General features: G+C 44.4%; 1 protein-coding gene across 5 annotated transcripts in view; it reads right to left on the reverse strand.

Moving 5' to 3' along the window:
* robo2 (roundabout, axon guidance receptor, homolog 2 (Drosophila)) overlaps window positions 1-23,243 on the reverse strand; it is a 596,210-nt gene that overhangs the window by 239,180 nt on the left and 333,787 nt on the right. For all 5 annotated transcript variants that reach the window (XM_059969002.1, XM_059969005.1, XM_059969004.1 and 2 more), the window contains exons 3-4: window positions 5,056-5,213; window positions 2,688-2,808 (exon numbers count right to left, since the gene is read on the reverse strand). In XM_059969002.1, coding sequence (XP_059824985.1) covers window positions 2,688-2,808; window positions 5,056-5,213 — 279 coding nt within the window. The remainder of the gene's footprint in view (window positions 1-2,687; window positions 2,809-5,055; window positions 5,214-23,243) is intronic.

A 23,243-nucleotide genomic window follows, 5' to 3' on the forward strand; every position in this document is an offset into this window, starting at 1 on the left:
AGAATCCTGGTGAATCTCCTCTGCACCCTCTCTAATCCAGGCAGCATCCTGGTGAATCTCCTCTGCACCCTCTCTAATCCAGGCAGAATCCTGGTGAATCTCCTCTGCACCCTCTCTAATCCAGGCAGAATCCTGGTGAATCTCCTCTGCACCCTCTCTAATCCAGGCAGAATCCTGGTGAATCTCCTCTGCACCCTCTCTAATCCAGGCAGAATCCTGGTGAATCTCCTCTGCACCCTCTCTAATCCAGGCAGAATCCTGGTGAATCTCCTCTGCACCCTCTCTAATCCAGGCAGAATCCTGGTGAATCTCCTCCGCACCCTCTCTAATCCAGGCAGAATCCTGGTGAATCTCCTCTGCACCCTCTCTAATCCAGGCAGCATCCTGGTGAATCTCCTCTGCACCCTCTCTAATCCAGGCAGCATCCTGGTGAATCTCCTCTGCACCCTCTCTAATCCAGGCAGCATCCTGGTGAATCTCCTCTGCACCCTCTCTAATCCAGGCAGAATCCTGGTGAATCTCCTCTGCACCCACTCTAATCCAGGCAGCATCCTGGTCAATCTCCTCTGCACCTTCTCTAATCCAGGCAGAATCCTGGTGAATCTCCTCTGCACCCTCTCTAATCCAGGCAGAATCCTGGTGAATCTCCTCTGCACCCTCTCTAATCCAGGCAGCATCCTGGTGAATCTCCTCTGCACCCTCTCTAATCCAGGCAGAATCCTGGTGAATCTCCTCTGCACCCTCTCTAATCCAGGCAGAATCCTGGTGAATCTCCTCTGCACCCTCTCTAACCCAGGCAGAATCCTGGTGAATCTCCTCTGCACCCTCTCTAATCCAGGCAGCATCCTGGTGAATCTCCTCTGCACCCTCTCTAATCCAGGCAGCATCCTGGTGAATCTCCTCTGCACCCTCTCTAATCCAGGCAGCATCCTGGTGAATCTCCTCTGCACCCTCTCTAATCCAGGCAGCATCCTGGTGAATCTCCTCTGCACCCTCTCTAATCCAGGCAGAATCCTGGTGAATCTCCTCTGCACCCTCTCTAATCCAGGCAGAATCCTGATGAATCTCCTCTGCACCCTCTCTAATCCAGGCAGCATCCTGGTGAATCTCCTCTGCACCCTCTCTAATCCAGGCAGAATCCTGGTGAATCTCCTCTGCACCCTCTCTAATCCAGGCAGAATCCTGGTGAATCTCCTCTGCACCCTCTCTAATCCAGGCAGAATCCTGGTGAATCTCCTCTGCACCCTCTCTAATCCAGGCAGAATCCTGGTGAATCTCCTCTGCACCCTCTCTAATCCAGGCAGAATCCTGGTGAATCTCCTCTGCACCCTCTCTAATCCAGGCAGAATCCTGGTGAATCTCCTCTGCACCCTCTCTAATCCAGACAGAATCCTGGTGAATCTCCTCTGCACCCTCTCTAATCCAGGCAGCATCCTGGTCAATCTCCTCTGCACCTTCTCTAATCCAGGCAGAATCCTGGTGAATCTCCTCTGCACCCTCTCTAATCCAGACAGAATCCTGGTGAATCTCCTCTGCACCCTCTCTAATCCAGGCAGAATCCTGGTGAATCTCCTCTGCACCCTCTCTAATCCAGGCAGAATCCTGGTGAATCTCCTCTGCACCCTCTCTAATCCAGGCAGAATCCTGGTGAATCTCCTCTGCACCCTCTCTAATCCAGGCAGAATCCTGGTGAATCTCCTCTGCACCCTCTCTAATCCAGGCAGAATCCTGGTGAATCTCCTCTGCACCCTCTCTAATCCAGGCAGAATCCTGGTGAATCTCCTCTGCACCCTCTCTAATCCAGGCAGAATCCTGGTGAATCTCCTCTGCACCCTCTCTGATCCAGACAGCTTCCTGGTGAATCTCCTCTGCACCCTCTCTAATCCAGGCAGAATCCTGGTGAATCTCCTCTGCACCCTCTCTAATCCAGGCAGCGTCCTGGTGAATCTCCTCTGCACCCTCTCTATAATGAGGTGACCAGAACTGAACATAAAACTCCAAGCGAGGTCTAAGAAGGGTTTAGTAGAACTGATGAGTGGATACAGAGTGTGGCATCAATTTCTTGGTGTGCTTTTTGGGAGGCTACATAATAACAGACGGGATGAACCCCAATGCCAAATTAAACTAAATCTCTTGTGCCTGCACATGAACCAAATGCCCCCATTCCCTGTATATTCTGCATAGATTTACCCTTGAACTTTAACCCCCTCCACTTAAATTCATGCCCTCACACCACATTTCATCATGCCTCACTCTTAGAGCAAATAGCATAGAACACTACAACACAGCACAGGCCCTTCGGCCCCAATGTTGTGCTGAACTTCTCCAGAAGAGGGGTGTTTCATTTAGCTGTTTACATGTGTATGGTCAAATGACAATTAAACTTGAATTTGATATTCCTATATCTACCTAACAGCCTGTTAAACATCACTGTGTTATCTGGTTCCACCAATCCCACTGACAGCCTGCTCCACTTGGTGTAAAACATGCACTCCACTCATCTTTAAACTCTCCCCTGAACTGCATGACCTCTGGTATTTGACATCTCCACTGTTAGAAGGTGATTCTAATTTATCTCTCATACTGCTATCCCTTTGTTTCCAGAGCAGATGGTCAATCAAGAAGCTGTGTTGAGTCCCTCAGATAAAATTAGAAGTTATTCCCTCGTGGTGAAGCAGAGACCTTACCAAACACAGTCAGTTCAGCAGGTTCACTGTTCCTCTCCCCCACAATGTTAGTCCCAACGCAGACGTAGGTCCCAGCATCACTTCGCTTGGTGTTTGATATCATCAGCTTCCCTCCATGCATCTGTGAGACAAAGAAACGTGGCAGCAATGCAAATTACCATGAAGCCTTTAGACGTAGGAGCAAAATTAGGCCATTCAACCCATCAGGTCTGCTGCAATCATGGCTGATTTATTATCCCTTTCAACCCCATTCTCCTCGTAACCTTTCACACCATTATTGGTCCATGCTGCATCTCAATAAATAAATAAAATCAAGAACCTATCAACTTCCACTTTAAATATACACAATGAGCTGATCTTCACAGCTATCTGTGTCAATGAATTCCACACATTCACCAACCTCCGGCGAAAGAAATTCCTCCATATCTGTGTTCTAAAGGGACATTCTGCCTTCTGGTCCTGGACTCTCTCACCGATGGAAATATTCAAAGTTCAAAGTAAATTTATTATCAGATATACACACAGTATATCACCAATTTACAACCCTGAGATTCATTCTCGTGCGAGCATACTCAATAACTAGAATAGAATCAAAGAAAGTCCACACCAACTGGGCCTGCACCCCCAGTGCAAAAGACAATAAACTGTGCAAATACAAAAAGAAAGAAAGAATAAATAAATACGTATCGAGAACATGAGATGAAAACTCCTTGAAAGTGAGTCTATAGGTTGTGGAATCAGTTCAGTGATGGGGTGAGAGAAGTTGAATGACATTATCCCCTCTGGTTAAAGAGCCTGATGCTTGAGGGGTAACAATTGTTCCTCAGCTTAGTGCTGTGGGTCCCAAGGCTCTTGTACTTCCTTCCTGATGGCAGCAGCAAGCAAAGATCATGATCTGGCTGGTTGTGGGTGGGGAGGGGGGGGGGGGTCCTTGATGATGCATGCTGCTTCCTCTCCACATCCATTCCTGGCCTTTCAATATTTTGGTAGATTTTGCTAAGATTCCCCTCACTATTCTAAAGCAGAGGTTCTCAACCTTTTTGTAGGTTTTTACTCCTTGGAGTGGAGGAAAATAAGGTGTGCCCTCAATTTATAAAATCATGCGGGGTGTAGATAGGGTGGACGTGTGTAGTCTTTTCCCCAACTTCAGAGAGTCCAAAACTCGAAGACATAGATACAAAATGAGAGGGAAGAGATTTTAAGGAATCCTGAGAGGTGATTTCATTACACAGAAGGCAGAGAGTACCTGGAATGAGCTGCCAGAGGAAATAACGATTACAACATTTAAGGGTTATGGGCTGAACAAGGTCAACAGGTATCAGCAAGGAGGATGCTGTGGTCAGTATGGAGGAGTTGGGCTGAAGGGCCTTTTTTCCCTGCTGTATTACTCTACAGTGCTATGGCTGAAACTCAACCATGCCGACTGAGTTGCACATCAATCTGGTCCCATCTTTCCACGTTTGGCTCATTCCTCTCAACCTCTCCTCTTTATGTATTCACCTGGATGATTTTTAAATATTGCTAACACACCAGCCTCAGCCCCTGTTTCTAAAAACTCATTCATCCATCTTCAAGGACTCTCATCACCCAGGCCATGCTCTCTTCTTGCTGCTGCCATCAGGAAAGAGGGACACAAATCACCTGTTTCAGGAACAGTTATCACCCCCTCAACCATCAGGGTGTTGAACCAGAGGGGATAACTTCATTCAACTTCACTTACCTGCAAGAAAATGAAACTCAGGGTTGGATGTGGTGACATATATGTACCTTGATAATAAATTTACTTTGAACTTTGAACCTCAAACACTGAACTGTTCCCACAACCTATGGACTCACTTTCAAGGACTCTTCTCACGTTCTCAATGCTTATTGCTTGTTTATTCATTATTTCTTTTTCTTTTTGTGTTTGCGCAGTTTGTTTATTTTTGCACTTTGGTTGTTTGGCTGTCTCGCTGTATGTAGTTTTTCATTGATTCTATTCACCGTGAATGCCCACAAGAAAACAAATCTCAGGGTTGCATATGGTGACATATATGTACTTTGATAATAAATTTACATTGAATTTAAATACACACCACCATTTGTGTGAAAAAGCTGCACCTGGTGTCTCTTCTAAATCTCTTACCTCTGAGCTAAAATCGATGACCTCTTGTTTCTAGCACCCTCTGCCTGGAAAAAAGTCTATGTGCTTTCACACTGGCTCCGACCCATTCGATCTTGTATTCCTCAATCTCCTGCTCTCGAGTGAATAAATGAAACAGATGGGCAAAAGTGTTTCTTCGTGTGCTGTATGAATCTCTGACTTTAATCACTGGTGTGCGCAGAGGGAGAGAGAGAAAGGTCAGCGGTGTGGCCGTGGAACACCCACCGTTATCCGGTCGTCGCGGTCACTGATGCGGACGTCGTCCTTCATCCAAAAGGTGGTGGGTTCCGGATGCCCACGAGGGGGTTGGCACTCCATGATGGCAGGCTCACCAGCTGCCACCACCACGTCAGTGGGGTTCTGGCGGAAGTCATCTCGCAGCACTGTGTGCAGAACAGAAAGAGGGAGTTAAAGCAAAGCAACTGACTGAGGAAAAAATTGCCATCGGCAATCAGCACTCCAAGCACACACGGTGAGGCTCTCAAGCACCATCACTCCAAGGCCCAGTCACCGCTCACAATTCCTTGGAAGTATATGTTCAAATTCAAGTTCAATTTTCACTGCCATTCGACAATACACATGAATACAACCCAATGAACCAGTGGCTTTTGGGGTATCACAGGTAGATGAGAGTTGTGAAGTAAACATTGGCCTTCAGAGAACAAAACATTGAGCACAGGGATTGGGTTGTTATATTGAATTTGAACAAGACACTGTTGGGGCCTAACTTGGAGCATTATATTCAGTTCCAGTTACCTACCGACAGGAAAGATATTAATAAGATTGAAAGAATCCGGAGAAAATTTATGTTGTCAGGATATGAGGACCCGAGTTACAGGGAAAGGTTGAATAAATTGGGAGTGTAGGAGAATGAGGGGAGATTTGATAGAGGTATACAAATTACGAGGGGTATAGATAGGGTAAATGCAAGCAGACTTTTTCCACTGAGGTTGGGTGAAAGTAGAACTAGAGGTCATGGGATAAGGGTGAAAGGTGAAATGCTTAAGGAGAACATATGGGGGAATTTCTTCACAGAGGGTGATGAGAGTGTGGAATGAGCTGCCAGTGGAAGTGGTGGGTTTGGGTTTGATTTGATAGGTTCATTCATGAGAGGGGTATGGAGACCCATGGTTTGGGTGCTGGTCAATGGGACTAGGCAGATTAATAGTTCAGAATGGACTGGATGGGCTGAAGGGCTGAATGACTTTATGACTCTCTGAAAATCAAGTGAGAGATGTAGGTCTTCCCAACAAGTAGAAATGTCCATGACCAGGTGATAAGGACACGCACATTCCAAGATGGTAGGTATGTGGAGTCCAATGTGCACTATGACTGCTGCAGAGAGCACACGGGCAAATCGCTCTCAGATCAAACACCCTCCACACCTGCTGTGATAGAGCTTAGACCCAGCACAGTGTCTCACACCAAAAATGGGATTGTGTGGCGACCCTCTTCCCAGCGCACTCGAACCGGCTCACAAAGCGGCGCGTGCCGGCATTGAGGCAGGTCTCAAAGAAGGCGCCAAGCCTGCTTCACGAGCAAGGGGAAAAGCCCGCGCGCGGGACGGGACTGTGAATACATGCCCCCACAGCATCCCCGCGCGGGGAGGGCGGGGTCTGGAAGGCTTTGAAGCGAGGCTGCAAAGTTTGAATAAACCTCTTTTGTAACTGCAGCTCACCGACTACGTGTTGTTATTGCAGCGCAGCGTGTAGCACACCGCTACAGTTGGTGACCCCGACGGCCCAAACGATATTAGGACCAGAGATGAACGATGCCGCATCTGTTCATGCAGTTTCATTAAAACTGCCAAGCTTCTGGACGCTGCGACCTCACCTATGGTTCCAGCAAGCAGAAGCCCAATTCCACATTTGGCAGATAACCTCGGATGCCACAACTTACTACTACGTGGTGATATAAAGGTTAGGGTTATAAAGATAAAGATTAGCTTTATTTGTCACCTGTACATCGAAATGTCGAGCCATACAGTGAAATGCATCATCTGCATCAACGATCAACGTAGTCCAAGGATGTGCTGGGGGCAGCCTGCAAGTACCGCCATGCTTCCGATACCAACGTAGCATGCCCACAACTCACTAATCCTTACTAACCCTGACCTGTACTTCTTTGGAATGTGAGAAGAAACCAGAGCACTCAAAGGAAACCCATACAGTCACAGGGAGAACAGATAAACTCTTTACAGACGGTGGCAGAATTCAACCTGGGTCACTGGTGCTGTCGTAGCGTTACGGTAAACGCAGTGTAACTGCGCCGCCCTGATGCTCTAGATTCCAGCAGCTGTGCTCGCTTGTGTTCCTGGAGGCAGAAGTGAGGCCAGATTTGCTCGCTGCTCTGCGATGTTTACTGCACTCTCCACCGTGCTGAGCATAAACTGTCCATATGTTTTAGTGAGATCTCCTCAAAGATCAAAGATCAACTATACTCCCCACTGTAGGAGCAAACTGAAACATCACATGGAGTCGGTGTTTGAAATAATCATCAAAGCTGATCTACCTGATCATGAACTTGGTATGGCTTTACATTCTCAGTTGATGAGATTGCCAGTAAAAATACATTCTGATAACAGAAGGGTGACAACAGGAAGACTTATTTAAGTAACAGACTAGACATGATGACATAATACAATGATTATCCACAGGTCTAACAGCTAATCCAATTTCCTATTACAACAATGGGTGTATGCTATAACATAATGAGTGACATTCCTGAAAGTTGGCTGTTACTGCCACTGCATTCCATGTCTGTACGTCTGCTGTGGTTCCCAGTTATCACATTAGCACAACTCACATCACTACTCATGATTTTTTAGCCCTCAATATTCAATCACCTACAACAGCCATAAACATTAGGAATTTGCCGTGGTGTGTTAGCATGACATAAAACATTCTGCTTTCCTGCATGTGTTCTCTCCCAACCCAGCTCCCAGTTACCTCATTACTGCCTGCTGGAACTTCCTGAGTGCCAACTGATGACAAACAGTTTCTTCATTGGCACCACAATGCAAGGGAAATTATTCCTTTATTTTGCTGCCTATTAATCATTTATAATATGATCTTTTACAGAATTGCTATTGTATGAGTCAGATACAGAGAGAAACTCTCTCTACACTGTCCCATCACACAATCCCAGGGCAGGGACAGTCAGATACAGAGTGAAGCTCCTTCTACACTGTCCCATCACACACTCCCAGGGCAGGGACAGTCAGATACAGAGTGAAGCTCCCTCAACACTGTCCCATCACACACTCCCAGGGCAGGGACAGTTAGATACAGAGTGAAGCTCCCTCTACACTGTCCCATCACACACTCCCAGGACAGGGACAGTTAGATACAGAGTGAAGCTCCCTCTACACTGTCCCATCACACACTCCCAGGGCAGGGACAGTCAGATACAGAGTGAAGCTCCCTCTACACTGTCCCATCACACACTCCCAGGGCAGGGACAGTCAGATACAGAGTGAAGCTCCCTCTACACTGTCCCATCACACACTCCCAGGGCAGGGACAGTCAGATACAGAGTGAAGCTCCCTCTACACTGTCCCATCACACACTCCCAGGGCAGGGACAGTCAGATACAGAGTGAAGCTCCCTCTACACTGTCCCACCACACACTCCCAGGGCAGGGACAGTCAGACACGGAGTGTAGCTCCCTCTACACTGTCCCATCACACACTCCCAGGGCAGGGACAGTCAGATACAGAGTGAAGCTCCCTCTACACTGTCCCATCACACACTCCCAGGGCAGGGACAGTTAGATACAGAGTAAAGCTCCCTCTCCACTGTCCCATCACATACTCCCAGGACAGGGACAGTTAGATACAGAGTAAAGCTCCCTCTCCACTGTCCCATCACAGACTCCCAGGACAGGGACAGTCAGATACAGAGCGAAGCTCACTTTACATTGTCCAATCACACACTCACAGTGTAGATTACACTAATAAAGAGTTCCCTGTAATGTTCCAATCTCTCAGTGTCAACTTGTATTGAAATTACAAATTCTATTTTGTACAGTTTCATTTCAAATAATTTCTCAAGTCATAATGTTTGTCAGTTATTCCTCATCTTGCATTGTTTGTTATGAGCATGGTTTTGTATTTGAAACAAGCCTGTTATAACAAGCAAGATGTGGCTTGTCAGTCATCTAGTTGTTGCTTGTGTATCGTATGTAATCCTGGCAGAGTTTATGTCCAGATGTTTTGTGATTAGTTTTATTTATACCGCAGTAGTTAACAAGTTAGTGAAATAGAACATTATACCTCTGCTGGGTTTAATCAAATGTTGCGACCAAGCCAAGTCTCTTACAAAGGTCCCTTTTCTTTACTGAGGTGATGTCATTCATCTATTGAATTTTGTGCAATAAGACCTAACCAAGATCACCTGTAGACATGAGTTGTTACTGCACAATCAAAACAGCCTGAAAACACGTCAACCTCAATCTGTAATAGAAATTCAGATATCTCCAGCTTTCATACACTACTGACTGGAGTGGTCCTGGAGTGTTCCTGCTGTAACAGAATGGATACACAGAAGTGTGTGGTGGGCTGGAGATAGGTCTATACCAAAAGAGGCATAAGATGTTCCTTCCCTCCGCTAGCCTGTAGGTCACCTTAGCCAAGGTGTAAGCGCTTGTTACACCCTCCGATCAGGGTCATGTGAAGCCACGGGATCAGATGGTCACAAGAGCTTCTGGTTCATATCACAGGTCCTGGTTATGTGAGCACTCTCACCAGGCAGACAATCTCTGAAGAGTATTGATAATGGCTGGGGTCATCCATCTTGTAAAGACACTGCCCAGAAGAAGACGATGGCAAACAATTTCTGCAGAAAAGTTTGCCAATAGCCATCATGGCCATGAGACCATGATCACCTATGTCAATAGACATGGCACATAATGATGATGATGAAACGTATGACATTCTGCAGCTCCTGGGAATCCAGAGCAATACACACAAAGTACTGAAGGAACTCTACAGGTCGGGAGTGGTGAGGGGTCTTGGACTGAAACACTGACTGGTTATTCATTTCTATAGATGCTGCCCGACCTGCTGAGTTCCTCCAGCACTGTATGTGTGTGTTGCATTAGAATGGAACGGCTTTATGGAACATAGAACGATACAGCACAGGAACAGACAATTGGCCCATTTGTCTGTGATGACCAAGATGCCAAACCAAACTAATCCCATGTCTCTGCACCTGGTCCATATCCCCCCATTTCTTGCCTGTCTAATGACTCAAAAATTAGCTTTATTTGTCATGTATACATTTAATGGCCACCTTTTTGACACAACTGTGTACCTGCTCATTAAAGCAAGTATCTAATCAGCTAATCATGAGACAGCAACTCAATGCATAGAAGCATGCAGGCATGGTAAAGACGTTCTGTTGTTGTCCAGATCAAAGAAAGGAAAGGGGAAGAAATGTGATTGAGGTGACCTGACTGTGGAATGATTGTCAGTGGCAGACGGGGTGGTTTGAGTATCTCAGAAACTGCTGATCTCCTGGGATTTTCACACACAACAGTCTCTAGGGAACGGTGTGAAAAAAAATCCAGTGAGCAGCAGTTCTGTGGGTGAAATTGCCTTATTAATGAGAGAGGTCAGAGGAGAATGGCCAGACTGGTTCAAGCTGACAGGAAGGTGCCAGTAACTCAAATAACCTCACGTTACAACAGTGGTGTGCAGAAGAGCATCTCTGAACATAAAACATGTCAAACCTTGAAGTGGATGGGCTACAGCAGCAGCATCCATACACCCAGTGGGTCCTTTATTATGTACCTCTTGTGCACTGATTGTACATTGAAATATGCAGTGAAATTTATCGTTTTTAATCTAATTAGTGCGGGGCAGCTCAGAAGTATTACCACACTTCCATGCCTACAAATCACTAACTCTAACCAGTACATCTTTGAACTGTGGGAAGAAGCTGGATCAACCAGAGGAAACAGCACCAATCTGCCAGTCGCTGCTGCCATGAAGTGCTAAAGCCCCCTTGTGCCCTACCACTTGTAGTATAAGCCCATCATTGGTTAAAGTTTCCAAAATGCAGCAGATTATGTTTGTTTATACAGAATTCCATTTGCCCATCCTGAGGAATAGCACATGATAGTAACACATCCTAACTGGACAAGATAGGAAGCTACCTCAGATCCTGATGTGTAAGAAAAATATTATCTATCTTCTCGTGTTCCATAACAAGTTTGCATGTTTCAATGTGATCACTTGTCAGCAAGTACAATCTGCTTAATCTCTTCTCACAGAACAAACCTACCATCTCAGTAATCAGTTGCTGAACTTTGCACTCACTATATCATAAGTATATCCCTCCTTAGGCTGGAGATTAGACCTGTATGTAATAGAATTTCCAATTTCAACCTCTCTTTGTGTTAAAAACATTCCTCTTCAGATCCCCTGTACATAGTATTCCCATCGAAACAAGCAGGATCCAATATATACATTGTGTTATACACACTTTGTGCTGTGAAAAAAGGTCTTGTGGTGGTCACAAGGTCTTGAGGATATGAGTTATAGGGAAAAGTTGAATAAATTAGGACTTTATTCCTGAGTGTGTAGCAGAACAAGGGGAGATTTGATAGAGGTATACAAAATTATGAGGGACATAGAGAGGGTAAATGCAAACAGGCTTTTTTTCACTGAGATTGGGTGAGACTAGAACTAAATGTCATAAGTTGGGGTGAGAGGTGAAATGCTTAAGGAGTAAATGAGAGGGAGATTCTTCACTCAGAGGACAGTGAGAGCACAGAACAAACTGCTAGCGGAAGTGATGGATGCATGTTCGATTCCAACATTTATGAGAAATTTACATAGGTGGGGTATGGAGGGCTGTGGTCCACATGCACGTCGATGGGACTATACAGGTTAATAGTTCGGCATGGACTAGGTGGGCTGAAGGGCCTGTAGTAGTACTCTATATAATAATGTAGCTTGTATTACCAGGCATGACTATCAAAAACAGACATGCAGAGTAGTACTATATGAAATAACATATAATGATACTATTATATATTATATTATTATATATTAATGCTATATATTAAGTATTAATAGTGTTAATACTATTGATTTGTAATGGTATAATTATAATCTAGTACTGGCTGTTATATAACCGTGGCAAGACGTCTCCACTCTTTATTGCAAGAGGACCTGAGCACAAGGTACAGGATCCTGAAGACCACGTTCAACACTTAACGATTCATGAATGACACATTCCGCTCCATCATCAGATTTCAGAACGGTCCATTAACCCAGGAACGCATCCTTATTTTCACTCTTGGCCTGTTTCTGTGCTGTGTGACTCTATGATTCAATAGATTTGATTCTATAAATTCATTGGAAACTGTCCTCTCCTCAAAACTTCCTGTAGTGAACAACACTTTCTTGGAACACGTCTGACTACAACCTTGGCGGACCTGCCTCATGTCATCAATCTTACTGGCGGTGTGGGTCTGGAAATGTTCATCTGGTTTACTCTAAAAAAAATACATCTTAAAACTGTTATTTTGCTGTGAAGCTGCACATCACACAGTAGTTTTTAAATTAAACCCATATATCAGATTGTATCATCGCTGTCAGATGTCTTATGCGCAAATTCAATGATGTAGATATTAGCAGATAGATCAGACGAGAGCTTCAGCTGCACAATTATATGGCACAGCTCCCCATTATCACCAGTCCTTAGGGCTGACAATATTGTCCGTGGTCACATTACATACGGTGACTTTACAACCGTTGAAGCAAGCAAGTTCCTATGTATAATATATCTATTGTGTTATACACACACTGGGTTATTGTATAGTATATACATACACGTGTTGTTAACTCCATTCATTTTGCATGCCACAGTGCCTGAGGAGAGAGTGAGTTTAAAAGAAGTGAGCAGGAGTAGTCAGCACACCACAGTTTCTGAAGAACATTACATTGTGCGTAATTAGGCTCATGGAAAGATCCAATAAAAATAAGTAAGGTTTAAGCAAAGTGGCCATCATGGGAGCGGCCATTGTGTGAGTTGGCCAGCGTTAGAGTGGGGGTTTGAGGCCTTGCTCATCGAGGCTTTGGCAAGAAGAGGCGTAGGCTGTAGGTAGAGTATTTTTCAGTATTTATTCTTTATTTATCATTGCACGTTTAGAGCAGTTGGGATGCCAGATAGGATTCTAGAATGCTTCTCTGGTGGGATGTGGGAAGGCAGGAAGACGAGCAATGTCCCTGATGACTACACCTGGAAGAACTGCATCCATTTGCAGCTTCTAAAGCACCACATTAAGCAGCTGGAGCTGGAAATGGATGAACTACGGATAATTTGGGACGCCAAAGGTTTGATGGACACAGGTCAGGAGGGCTGATGGCTGTCAGGAGGGAGAAAGGAGATAGGCAGCCAGTGCAGAGAACCTCTGTGGCTGTTCCCCTCAACAACAAGAATACTGCTTTGGATACTGTTGGGGGTGGGGGAATGGGAAGGTTAACCTGGCAGAGCAAAATCACAGCGGTCAGGTCTCTGGCGCTGAGTCTGGCTCTGTGGCTCAGAAGGGAGGAGGGAGAAGAGATGAGCTTGAGTGAGAGGGGATATAATGGTTAGGGGAATGGAAGAGAGGTTCTGTGGATGAGAACAAGATTCCCAGATGGTATGTTGCCTCACCGATGCCAGGGTCAGGGACCTCTTGATTAGAGTCCTCAGCATTCTTAAGTGGGAGGGTGAACAACCAGAGATTGTGGTTCATGTCAGTACCAATGTTATAGGTAGGAAGAGGGACAAAGTTCTGCAAAGTGAGTGCAGGGAGTTAGGTGCTAAGTTAAAGGACAGGGCCTCTCAGAATTGCTATCCATGTCACGTAAATACACAGTGACAACAGAACTATTTTTATTTTGCGATGCAGTGCCGAGCAGGCCATTCTGGCCCAACGAGCCTATTTAACACGTCTAAAATCAGAACAATTTACAATGACCAATTAATATACTAACTGGTACATCTTTGAACTATGGGAGGAAACTAGAGCACCCAGAGGAAACCCATGCAGTTCATGGGGAGAACATACAAACTCCTTACAGACAGCGCTGGAATTGAACCCGGAACTCTGGAACACCCCAAGCTATAATAGTGTTGCACTAATTACTACGCTACTGTGGCACTCGATAATATTATTCCATTATGATATTAATAGTATTAATCTTCTCTGAGGATCATCACCTCGTCGTGGTGAAGAAGCTTGTGGGCTCCTGAGGTCCCGGGAGCAATACCATTTAGTCATCTAGCACTTAGTTGCTGGTAGGGTCACTCATAGTGTTAAGCCCAACAGGGAGCTTCCAAGCAAGAGTGACTCAACCAAAGCCTCCACAGGCAAGCTGGTGGAAGATGATGACATATCACAGCAGCAGTGAAGATAGAGGAAGGCTGCAGCAGCAAATAGTCCCCAGTCGTCTTGCACTCCATGCTATCCCTTTCAATATTCAATAGGTTTCAATGAGATTCAACACTCACCCCCCCCCCCCAGTCTTTTAGATATCAGTGAGTACAGGCCCAAAGCTCCACGTACGTAAACCCTTTCATTCATGGAACCATTCTCACAAAGCCCCCCTGGACCCTTTCCTTGGCAGTACATCCTTTCTAAGAGAAGTGACCAAAAACTGCAGAGTTCTACTCATTACCACTCAAAATGTTCATATTTTGTGTACTCAGTAACAGAATGTATTGTTGTCCAATATATTAAAGATTGTTAGAGACAACCTTGTTTGGGTCATTATTATACACAATGTACAGAAATTATATGTATGACATTATATAATATTACGTACACAAATCGTAAACACTAGAGATTCTGCAGATGCTGGAATTCCAGAGCAACGCTCACAAAATGCTGGAGGAACTCAGCAGGCCAGACAGCAACTATTGAACTGAGTAACAGATGATGTTTTGAGCTGAGACCCTTCTTCAGGACTGGAAGTGAAGGGGAAAGACGGCAGAATAAAAAGGTGGGGTGGGAGAAGAGGATGGCCAGAAATTGATAGGTGAAGCCAGTGGGGTGGGAAAGGTAGCACCCGCCTCCAACCTTGTTATTCTGGTATCTTCCGCTTCCTTTCAATAAGAACCAGAGGTTCTACTGTTTCTATCATTCATTCTCTGGGATTTTTTTTTCTGCTTCATGGATGTCTGTGAAGAGTAAGAATTTCAAGTTGTATACTCCGTGCATCCTCTGGTATTAAATTGAACCACTGAATTAGGTCGTTTGGCCCATCAAGTCTGTTCTGCCATTCCATCATGGCTGATTTATTATCCCTTCCAACCCCTATTCTCCTACTTTTTCCCCGTAGCCTTTGACACCCTGACTAATCAAGAATCTATCAACTTCTGCTTTAAATATACTCAATGACTAGGCCTCCAGAGTCATCTGTAGCAACGGATTCCACAGATTCACCAGCTATCCCTCCAACTACCTTTGTATTTGCCAACACTGTTGCTCTACCTATCTTCAGAAAGCCAGGTTATTGTCTCTTCAGTGTTTCTTTCTATACAATCTCAGTCTTTCCACTGCTCTGCTATTGTTTGCTTGCTGCTGTGTTTATTGTTGTATTCATTATCACAACTACATGGTTTGTTTCATGTGAACAAGAAATTTCATTGCACCCTGGTGTATATGACAATAATCTCATCTGTCTGATATTCAGAGAAACCTGATTGGTGGTAAACCAGTGGGGATGTACTGAGATTGTGAAAGGTGGAACTGAAATGAAATGTCTTTTCTTTATCCTTTCACCCCCATCGCCACCAAGCATTTCACTCCTGGAAATATCCTCCTGAATGAACTCAAAAAGCTTCAGGGCAAAGAGGTATCCTGATGGGAGAGGGAATCAAAGAGCTCGCAAGCAGAAATTGATTAGATTTTTTAAACAGAAGATTTCATATTGATCTGGGCCATGAATTTGGCCAGTACTACAATAAACATTAAAAAAAAACATAAAACACAAAACACTACAGCACAGTCAGTACAGGCAATTTGGCCCACTTTAACCTACCCCAAGTTCAATCTAAGCCCTCCTTCCCACACAGTCCTCTATTTTTCCTCATCTGTCTATGGCAATAAATTCCACAGATCCACCACCCTCTGGCTAAAGAAATTCCTCCTTATTTCTGTTCTAAATGGACATCCCTCTATTCTGAGGCTGGTTGTATCTTCTGACCCTGACTCCCCCACTACAGGAAACATCTTCTCCATATCCAGGCCTTTCAATATTTGATAGGCTCCAATGAGATGCTCCCTCATTTTCCTCAATTCTAGTGAGTACAGGCCCAGAGTCATCAAATGCTCCTCATATGATAACCCTTTCAATCCTCGGATCATTCTCATGAACTTCCTCTGAGTACTCTCCAATGCCAGCACACCCTTTCTTAGGTAAAGGTCACAATACTCCGTACAGAATGAGCAATGCCTTATACAGGCTCAGCGTTATACCCTTGCTTTTATACTCTAGTCCTCTCGAAATGAATGCTACCATTGCATTTGCCTCCCTTACCACCGGCTCAACCTGCAAGAAGAAGGACTAGGTTCTTGCTAAATTGTCTTACACCCAGCATCACTATGCCACTTGTCTTCTCCTGAGGCACCAGACCCACTATGAGTCCCCAGCAGAATATTAAAGTGAAAAGAATGCTCCATCTATGTCAGATTTACATTTACATGAAGATCACAAATAACCATCTGTCTTTGTGCACATTTTCAATCTCCACCTCAGTCCCCCGGGCCTAAGGATAGTCAGTCAGCTAAGCCTGGAAGTAACGCTTCGGGGCCAACACTATTCCACACATAATTGCAATCTCATCCCACCCAGCTACCAGGCTTTCTTCAAAGACACTGAGGAGGACTGCAACACGGTTTTAAAGCTCTCTGCTGTTGCAAACAACACTAAATTCCTAGCATCTAAACCTGGGAGAGCAGCTGTTGCCTCCCAATGCAGAGGTTCAACGTAAATGAGCAAAAGCTCAATGTACTGTGCAGCCTGAAATCCGAACGATATGAGATTGCAAAAGATAATGCTCTACTGGCCACTGTGATTGGAAGGGGATGAGTTCCAAACCTCACACGGTTTATAACTGACTATATATTTTATTGTCTCAGAGCATAGGCCTCCAGAGAATGCGGAAAGCAGGAAGATTACTGAGTGTTTTGGAACTGAAGGAACATAATAAACCCATTCTATATCAAGACTGGTAGAGATAAATGGGGCAATGTAAAGGGAGATTCACTCTGTATCTGACTGTCCCTGTCCTGGGAGTGTGTGATGGGACAGTGTAGAGGGAGTTTCACTCTGTATCTGACTGTCCCTGCCCCTTTTTTTTTAATTACAAAATCCTTTATTACAAATATCGGTGCTATACAATATATACAAAACAGTGGCAAACACAATTACTGCACTACAAATAGACAATAGACATTACACCAAAATGTTGCCATCCCTATCCACGATGGCATTCACACCCCGCGGAGCCCAACGGTCTCGAAACTCCTCCAAGGCTGCTGTTGACTGCGCGTGTTCTTTTTCAATAGTTACCCGGGCACGAACATACCCCCTAAACATTGCCAGGCAGTCTGCCCGGGGAGATCCTCCCGCCACCCGTTTCCAAGACCCACGGATGGCGGATTTCGCCAGCCCCAGGAGCAAGTTGACTAGGACATCCTCATCCCTCCATGCCCCCTTCCTTACTGGGAGTGTGTGATGGGACAGTGTAGAGGGAGCTTCACTCTGTATCTGACTGTCCCTGCCCTGGGAGTGTGTGATGGGACAGTGTAGAGGGAGCTTCACTCTGTATCTGACTGTCCCTGCCCTGGGAGTGTGTGATGGGACAGTGTAAAGGGAGCTTCACTCTGTATCTGACTGTCCCTGCCCTGGGAGTGTGTGACGGGACAGTGTAGAGGAAGATTCATTTGATTTAACTCAAGCTAAATCTGAATAGGGAGTAACTGTTGTTGGTAGTCAATGACTCAAATTCCAAGCACAATTATCACATAATAAAGTGAGTACATGAACATTTGCTAATCGTTCAGTGAGCTTTCCAGTTGATACAACTGCTTCTTATTTTTCTGGAAACTTCTCGTATTCAGTGGCATGTTACATGACCCTGGCTATTTTATTGGCTAATTCGGCAGCTGGCCTTCCTATAGTAACTCCATATCATTTTTCAGTAAGTGCTTCCTCATCAGCTGGACAAGTGGTCTGGGATATTCTATGCTCTCTCTTAGCTAATATACACTCACCCAATCAACACAGTTCATGCAGATTCATCAGTTATCCAGTAAAGTGCTGGAGGAACTCAACAGGCCAGGCAGCATCTGTGGAGGAAATTAGGCAGTCGATGTTCCAGGATAAGACCCTTCAGCTGAATCCACCTAAGTGAGTCCCATTTGCGTAAGTTTGACCCAAGTTTCTCAAAACCTTTCTTATCCATGTACTTATGTAAATATCATATCATATGCAAACATCAAGAAACAGTTATTACCCTTCAACCACCAGGCTCTTCAACCAGTGTGGATAACTTCACTCACCTCAACTCTGAACTGATTCCACAACCTATTGACTCACTTTCAAGGATTCTACAATTCATGTTCTCTAATTGATTGATCGATTGATTCATTTGTTTATTTGTTTATTTATTTGTTGTTGTATATGCACAGTTGGTCTTCTTTTTCATGTCAGCTGTTTGTCAGCCTTTGTGTATAATGTTTCATTGATTCTGTTGTATTTCTTTGTTCTAATGTGGATTCAGGATAGTCGATGGTGACATATATGTACTTTGAGAATACATTTATTTAAACAAATGAACTTTGATCTTTTTAAATGCAATTACTGTACTTCCGCCAACTTCTCTGTGTGACAGAGATGCATCATCCTCTGTGAGATGAAGCTGCTCCTTGACTCCCTTTAGGCTACGTCCACACTACACCGGATAAATCGGTAACCGAAGATTTTCTCTTCGCTTTTACCCTTCGTCCACACTAAAACAGCGTATTTGTCCCCCGAAACCGGAGCTTTTCAGAATCGCTCTCCAAAGTGTGTATTTTTGAAAATGCTGCATTGGCTGGAGCAGTGTGGACAGAGTAACCGGAGACTTCTGAAAACGCTGTCAGACGGCAGGGCGCTAATTCATTGATTTCCTGAAAGCAACCTAACAATTTCAGAACAGACGGCAATGAGACTGACGTCAGAAGAGTTAGAAATGTACTCACCAAATACTTTGACCCATAACTTACTGAATAAATAAGTATACTCACTTTGCCCTGTTTTCTGTCCTTGCTCGTATGAAGGTGGTTTACCTATTTATGCAAGTACTTCTCTGACAACAGATGTGTAACAGCCTAATGTAACATTGTATGGAAATACAAGATAACACTGATGCAGACATGTTTTATACATTTAACAAGGTGCTTTATTAATACAACAGAGTTAGTCAGTTTTTCAAAGTTTGTCGTCAGCCGGGTCAATCTGTCAGTGAACTCCCTTGTCAGTTGCCTCCGTACGCTCCAGTATTTGTTTTTTTTGTACTTTTAAGTCCTCCTGCGTGAGAGCCAACAGCTGTCCATCATTTTAAGTTTCTCTAGTCTGTAACTACACAAACGCGCATTTTTACTGCGAGATTAGACACCAAACATGTTGCTTGTTTTCGGTAGATGTGTCCTGCGCATGCGCAAGAGGAGGAGGTTCACCGAAATCTCTGTTTCAGTGTGCATAGAGATATTTTTAAAAACGCATAGTGTGGGCGCCTATCATTTTTACGCAAAACCGGCGTTTTTTTAATTATCTGGTCTAGTGTGGACGTAGTCTTAAAATCTTTCCCTCTCACCTTAAACTCCTACCCTCTTGCTTTGGATTCTCTTTCCCTGTGCATCCAGACTAACAAAGCCCCTCATTCAGTCCACCTCTGTAAGGTCATATTCTCACCTACTCAACAACTTCCCTCTGATTCATCTCCCACACTCTTGCACCAGAGTGGGTCAATTACCTACTACCTAGCAGCTCCTTAAGATGAGGGAGAGAACCAGACCACCCAGGAAACCCTACTGGGAGAATGTGCAGACCCTACAAACACCTGAGGCCCCGTATCTAAGAAAGGACGTGCTGACATTGAAGATAATCCAGAGGAGGTGAGTGATCCCAGGAGTGAAAGGGTTAACATACAAGGAGTATTTAATGGCTCTGGGTCTGTACTTGCTTGAAGGGGGTGAAAGGGAGATCTCATTGAAACCTATCAAATTTTGAAAAGCCTAGACAGAGTGGACATTGAGAGGATGTGTCCCATAGGGGTGGAACCTAGGACCAGAAGGTACAGCATCAGAATAAAGCAGGGCTCCCACCCTAAGCTCCACAAACCCCTTGGTTAATGGTAAGTGCCCTTTGCATGTAAAAGTTTGCCAGCCCCTGGAACGGAGGGGCGTCCGTTTAGAACAGAGATGAAGAGTTTAGAAGGATGAAAGGGAGATCTCACTAAAAGCTATCAAAATTGAAAGGCCTAGAGAGAGTGGACATCGAAAGAATGTGTTCTATAGTGGGGGAATCTAGGACTCGATAGGCTGAATGGCCTAATTATCCTCTCTGTGCTTCATGATCTAAGTGGTTCACCCGAGCTGTGGAGCAGCAGCACTCCCTGCTGTTCTTGCACAATTCCGACTGATGTTTTGGAAGCCGTTCTCTGCATCCAGAGAAACTCCTTGAGTGAAGCTTTACTTAAGAAACATGATGAAGCCCTGCAGAATTTTAATGAACCATGGGATTGAAAACTTGGAAATGTCAGAGTGCAAGGAACAAGAAAAATCGAACTGGTAAATACATTTAGTGCTAAGAACACGAGAATCACTCCCCTGTGCCAGTGGATTTTCTGTTTTGCTAACACATACTAAATCTTTACCAGATAACAAAGTGCTGTGATATACAGCCAGTTGGATTAGTAATGGCACATGAAAGTTATCCTCTAAGTAGACCAAAAGTGTGTGCTTATTGATGGGCTCTGTCAAAAGGAATCTGTCTCTGACTCTCCCGCATTATTTTATGACACCCTCTTTCTCCTCTGGTGCAGTCTCTTAACCCATGACCTCTATTCCTCATTGGCTCAGTCTCCACTCTCAAACCAAGCTGCAAACACCACAACACAGAGCAACAACTATCAGGCAGGAGCTGCCGAAGCCTAGAGATCAACTTCATCAGGTTCAGGAACGGCTTCTTCCCTTCAACCATTTGGTTCTTGAACCGACCCACACAACCCTAATCAACAGCGTGACCACTTTGATAGCTACGCACTAAAACAGACTTATTTTTTGTCTTAACTGTGTTCTTTCTTGTAAAAATTGGAGAAAAGTAATGTTTAAATTAGGTTTTCCATGTGGCTGTAATGCTGCTTGCTGCAAGTAAGTTTTTTATTGTACCTGTGCACAGGTTGTGGAATGAAAGTGCCAGCGGAAGTGGCAGATTCAGGTTCGAGTTTAAACATTTAATTTGGACAGGAACATGGATGGGAGGGTTATGGAGGGCTATGGTCTGGGTGTAGGTTGATGAGAGTAGGCAGAAAAATAGTCCAGCACAGACTAGACGGGCCAAAGGACCTGTTTCAACGCTGCAGTGTTCTATGACTCTATGACATGGACTTGTACATATGAAAATAAACTCAACTTTAACTTTGATCAGTGTGTGCAATTTGTACTGGTGCCCAGACTGCAGAATCTCCTAGTGGATCTGATCGTGACTGAAGGCTTTTTTAAAAGAGGTTCAACACGATGGAAGGCCAGTGAAAACAGAGAAACAGGATGTGGGCAAGTTGCACAATATCAAAAGCTATTCCTTCAAATCTTTTAGGACTAATATGTACTCATTTGCAGAAAACCTTCTCGGTGTGTAATTGCTGGAATGTTGATGGCATTAGGATTCAAGTGATGAGAATCAGTTAATCTTCCAATCAGAATGGCATGGAGTCATGGTCTTCATCGAGCTTGTGGATCAGAATTAATTGTTTATTAATTCATGGGGTTGGGTTTTGGGGCAGAGCAGGGAGTTAGGTGTCACTTTAGGATCAGGGTCAAAGATGAGTAGGAATGAGAGGTCAGACTGGAGTTTAGGCTTTGCTCCACGTTCAAAGGCCAAAGACATGAACATAGGATGAATGACATCCATGATTGAATGCTGGGCTTGCAAACCAGAGAAGGCAAGGATCACCCCACCCTCTGCCCAGATCAGCAAATCAGAGAGTGGCGAATCTGTGGAATTCATTGCCACAGACAGCTGTGGAGGCCAAGTCACTGAGTGTATTTAAGGCAGAGGTTGATAGGCAGGGCTTGAAGAGATACAGGGAGAAGGCAGGAGACTGGGTGGGGCTGAAAGAGAAATGGATCAGCCATGATGAAACAGCAGAGCAAACTTGATAAGCCAAGTGACCTAATTGTGCTCTGATATCTTATGGCCTTATGAAGTTGTCAGTGGGTTCTGGGTACAAAGTTCCTTGGGGGTAGGATGCACGACTGTACCTTTCGATGTGCATGTGAAGAATGAAACAAATCTGAGTCTGAAAATCAGGAATGCCTGCCCGATTTCAGTAAGAATTGATTGGAGTGATAGTATTTAATTCCGGCTCAAGCACCAGCAAGAGTCTGGCATCTTTAAAAATCGGTCTTTGCCAATTAAATGTACCATGCCATTAACAATTATGAAGACAGTCTTAAAATTCAACTCATAACAAGTTTGTCCATGCCCAGACTAAAATGGATTTGTGGAAAGTCCAATAACTTTACTGACAGAGTCAAAATACACGTGAAAGGTCTAGTGAGCAAGGGAACAGGAGTCTCTCCTGCCTAGGTATACAAATTATGATATGACAGGTATAGATAGGGTAAGTACAAGCAGGCTTTTTCCACTGAGGTTGGATGAGAATAAAACTAGAGGTCACAGGTTAAGGGTGAAAGGTGAAATGGTTAAAAGGGATGCTATGTTGGAATTGTATAAGGTGAGGCCTAATTTGGAGTATTGTGTCCAGTTTTGGTCACTTTCCCACTGAAAAGATGCAAGTATGATTGAAAGAGTACAGAGAAAATTTACAAGGATGTGCCAGGACTTGAGGACATGACTGATAGGGAAAGGCTGAATATATTAGGACTTTATTTCCTGCAACATAGAAAAGGGGAGATTTGACAGAGATATACAAAACTATGAGAGGAATAGATAGGGTAAATGCAAGCAAGCTTTTTACTCTGAGGTTGGGTGAGACTTGGGCTAAAGGTCATGGGTTAAGGATGAAAGTTGAAATACTAAAGGGGAATCAGAGGGTGGTAGGAGTGTGGAATGAGCTGCCAGCTGAAGTGGTGGATGCAGGATTGATCTCAGCATTTAGAAAAAAATTAGATATGCACATGAATAG

The sequence above is a fragment of the Hypanus sabinus genome, chromosome 4, assembly GCF_030144855.1.
Source record: "Hypanus sabinus isolate sHypSab1 chromosome 4, sHypSab1.hap1, whole genome shotgun sequence".
NCBI classification, from domain to species: domain Eukaryota; kingdom Metazoa; phylum Chordata; class Chondrichthyes; order Myliobatiformes; family Dasyatidae; genus Hypanus; species Hypanus sabinus.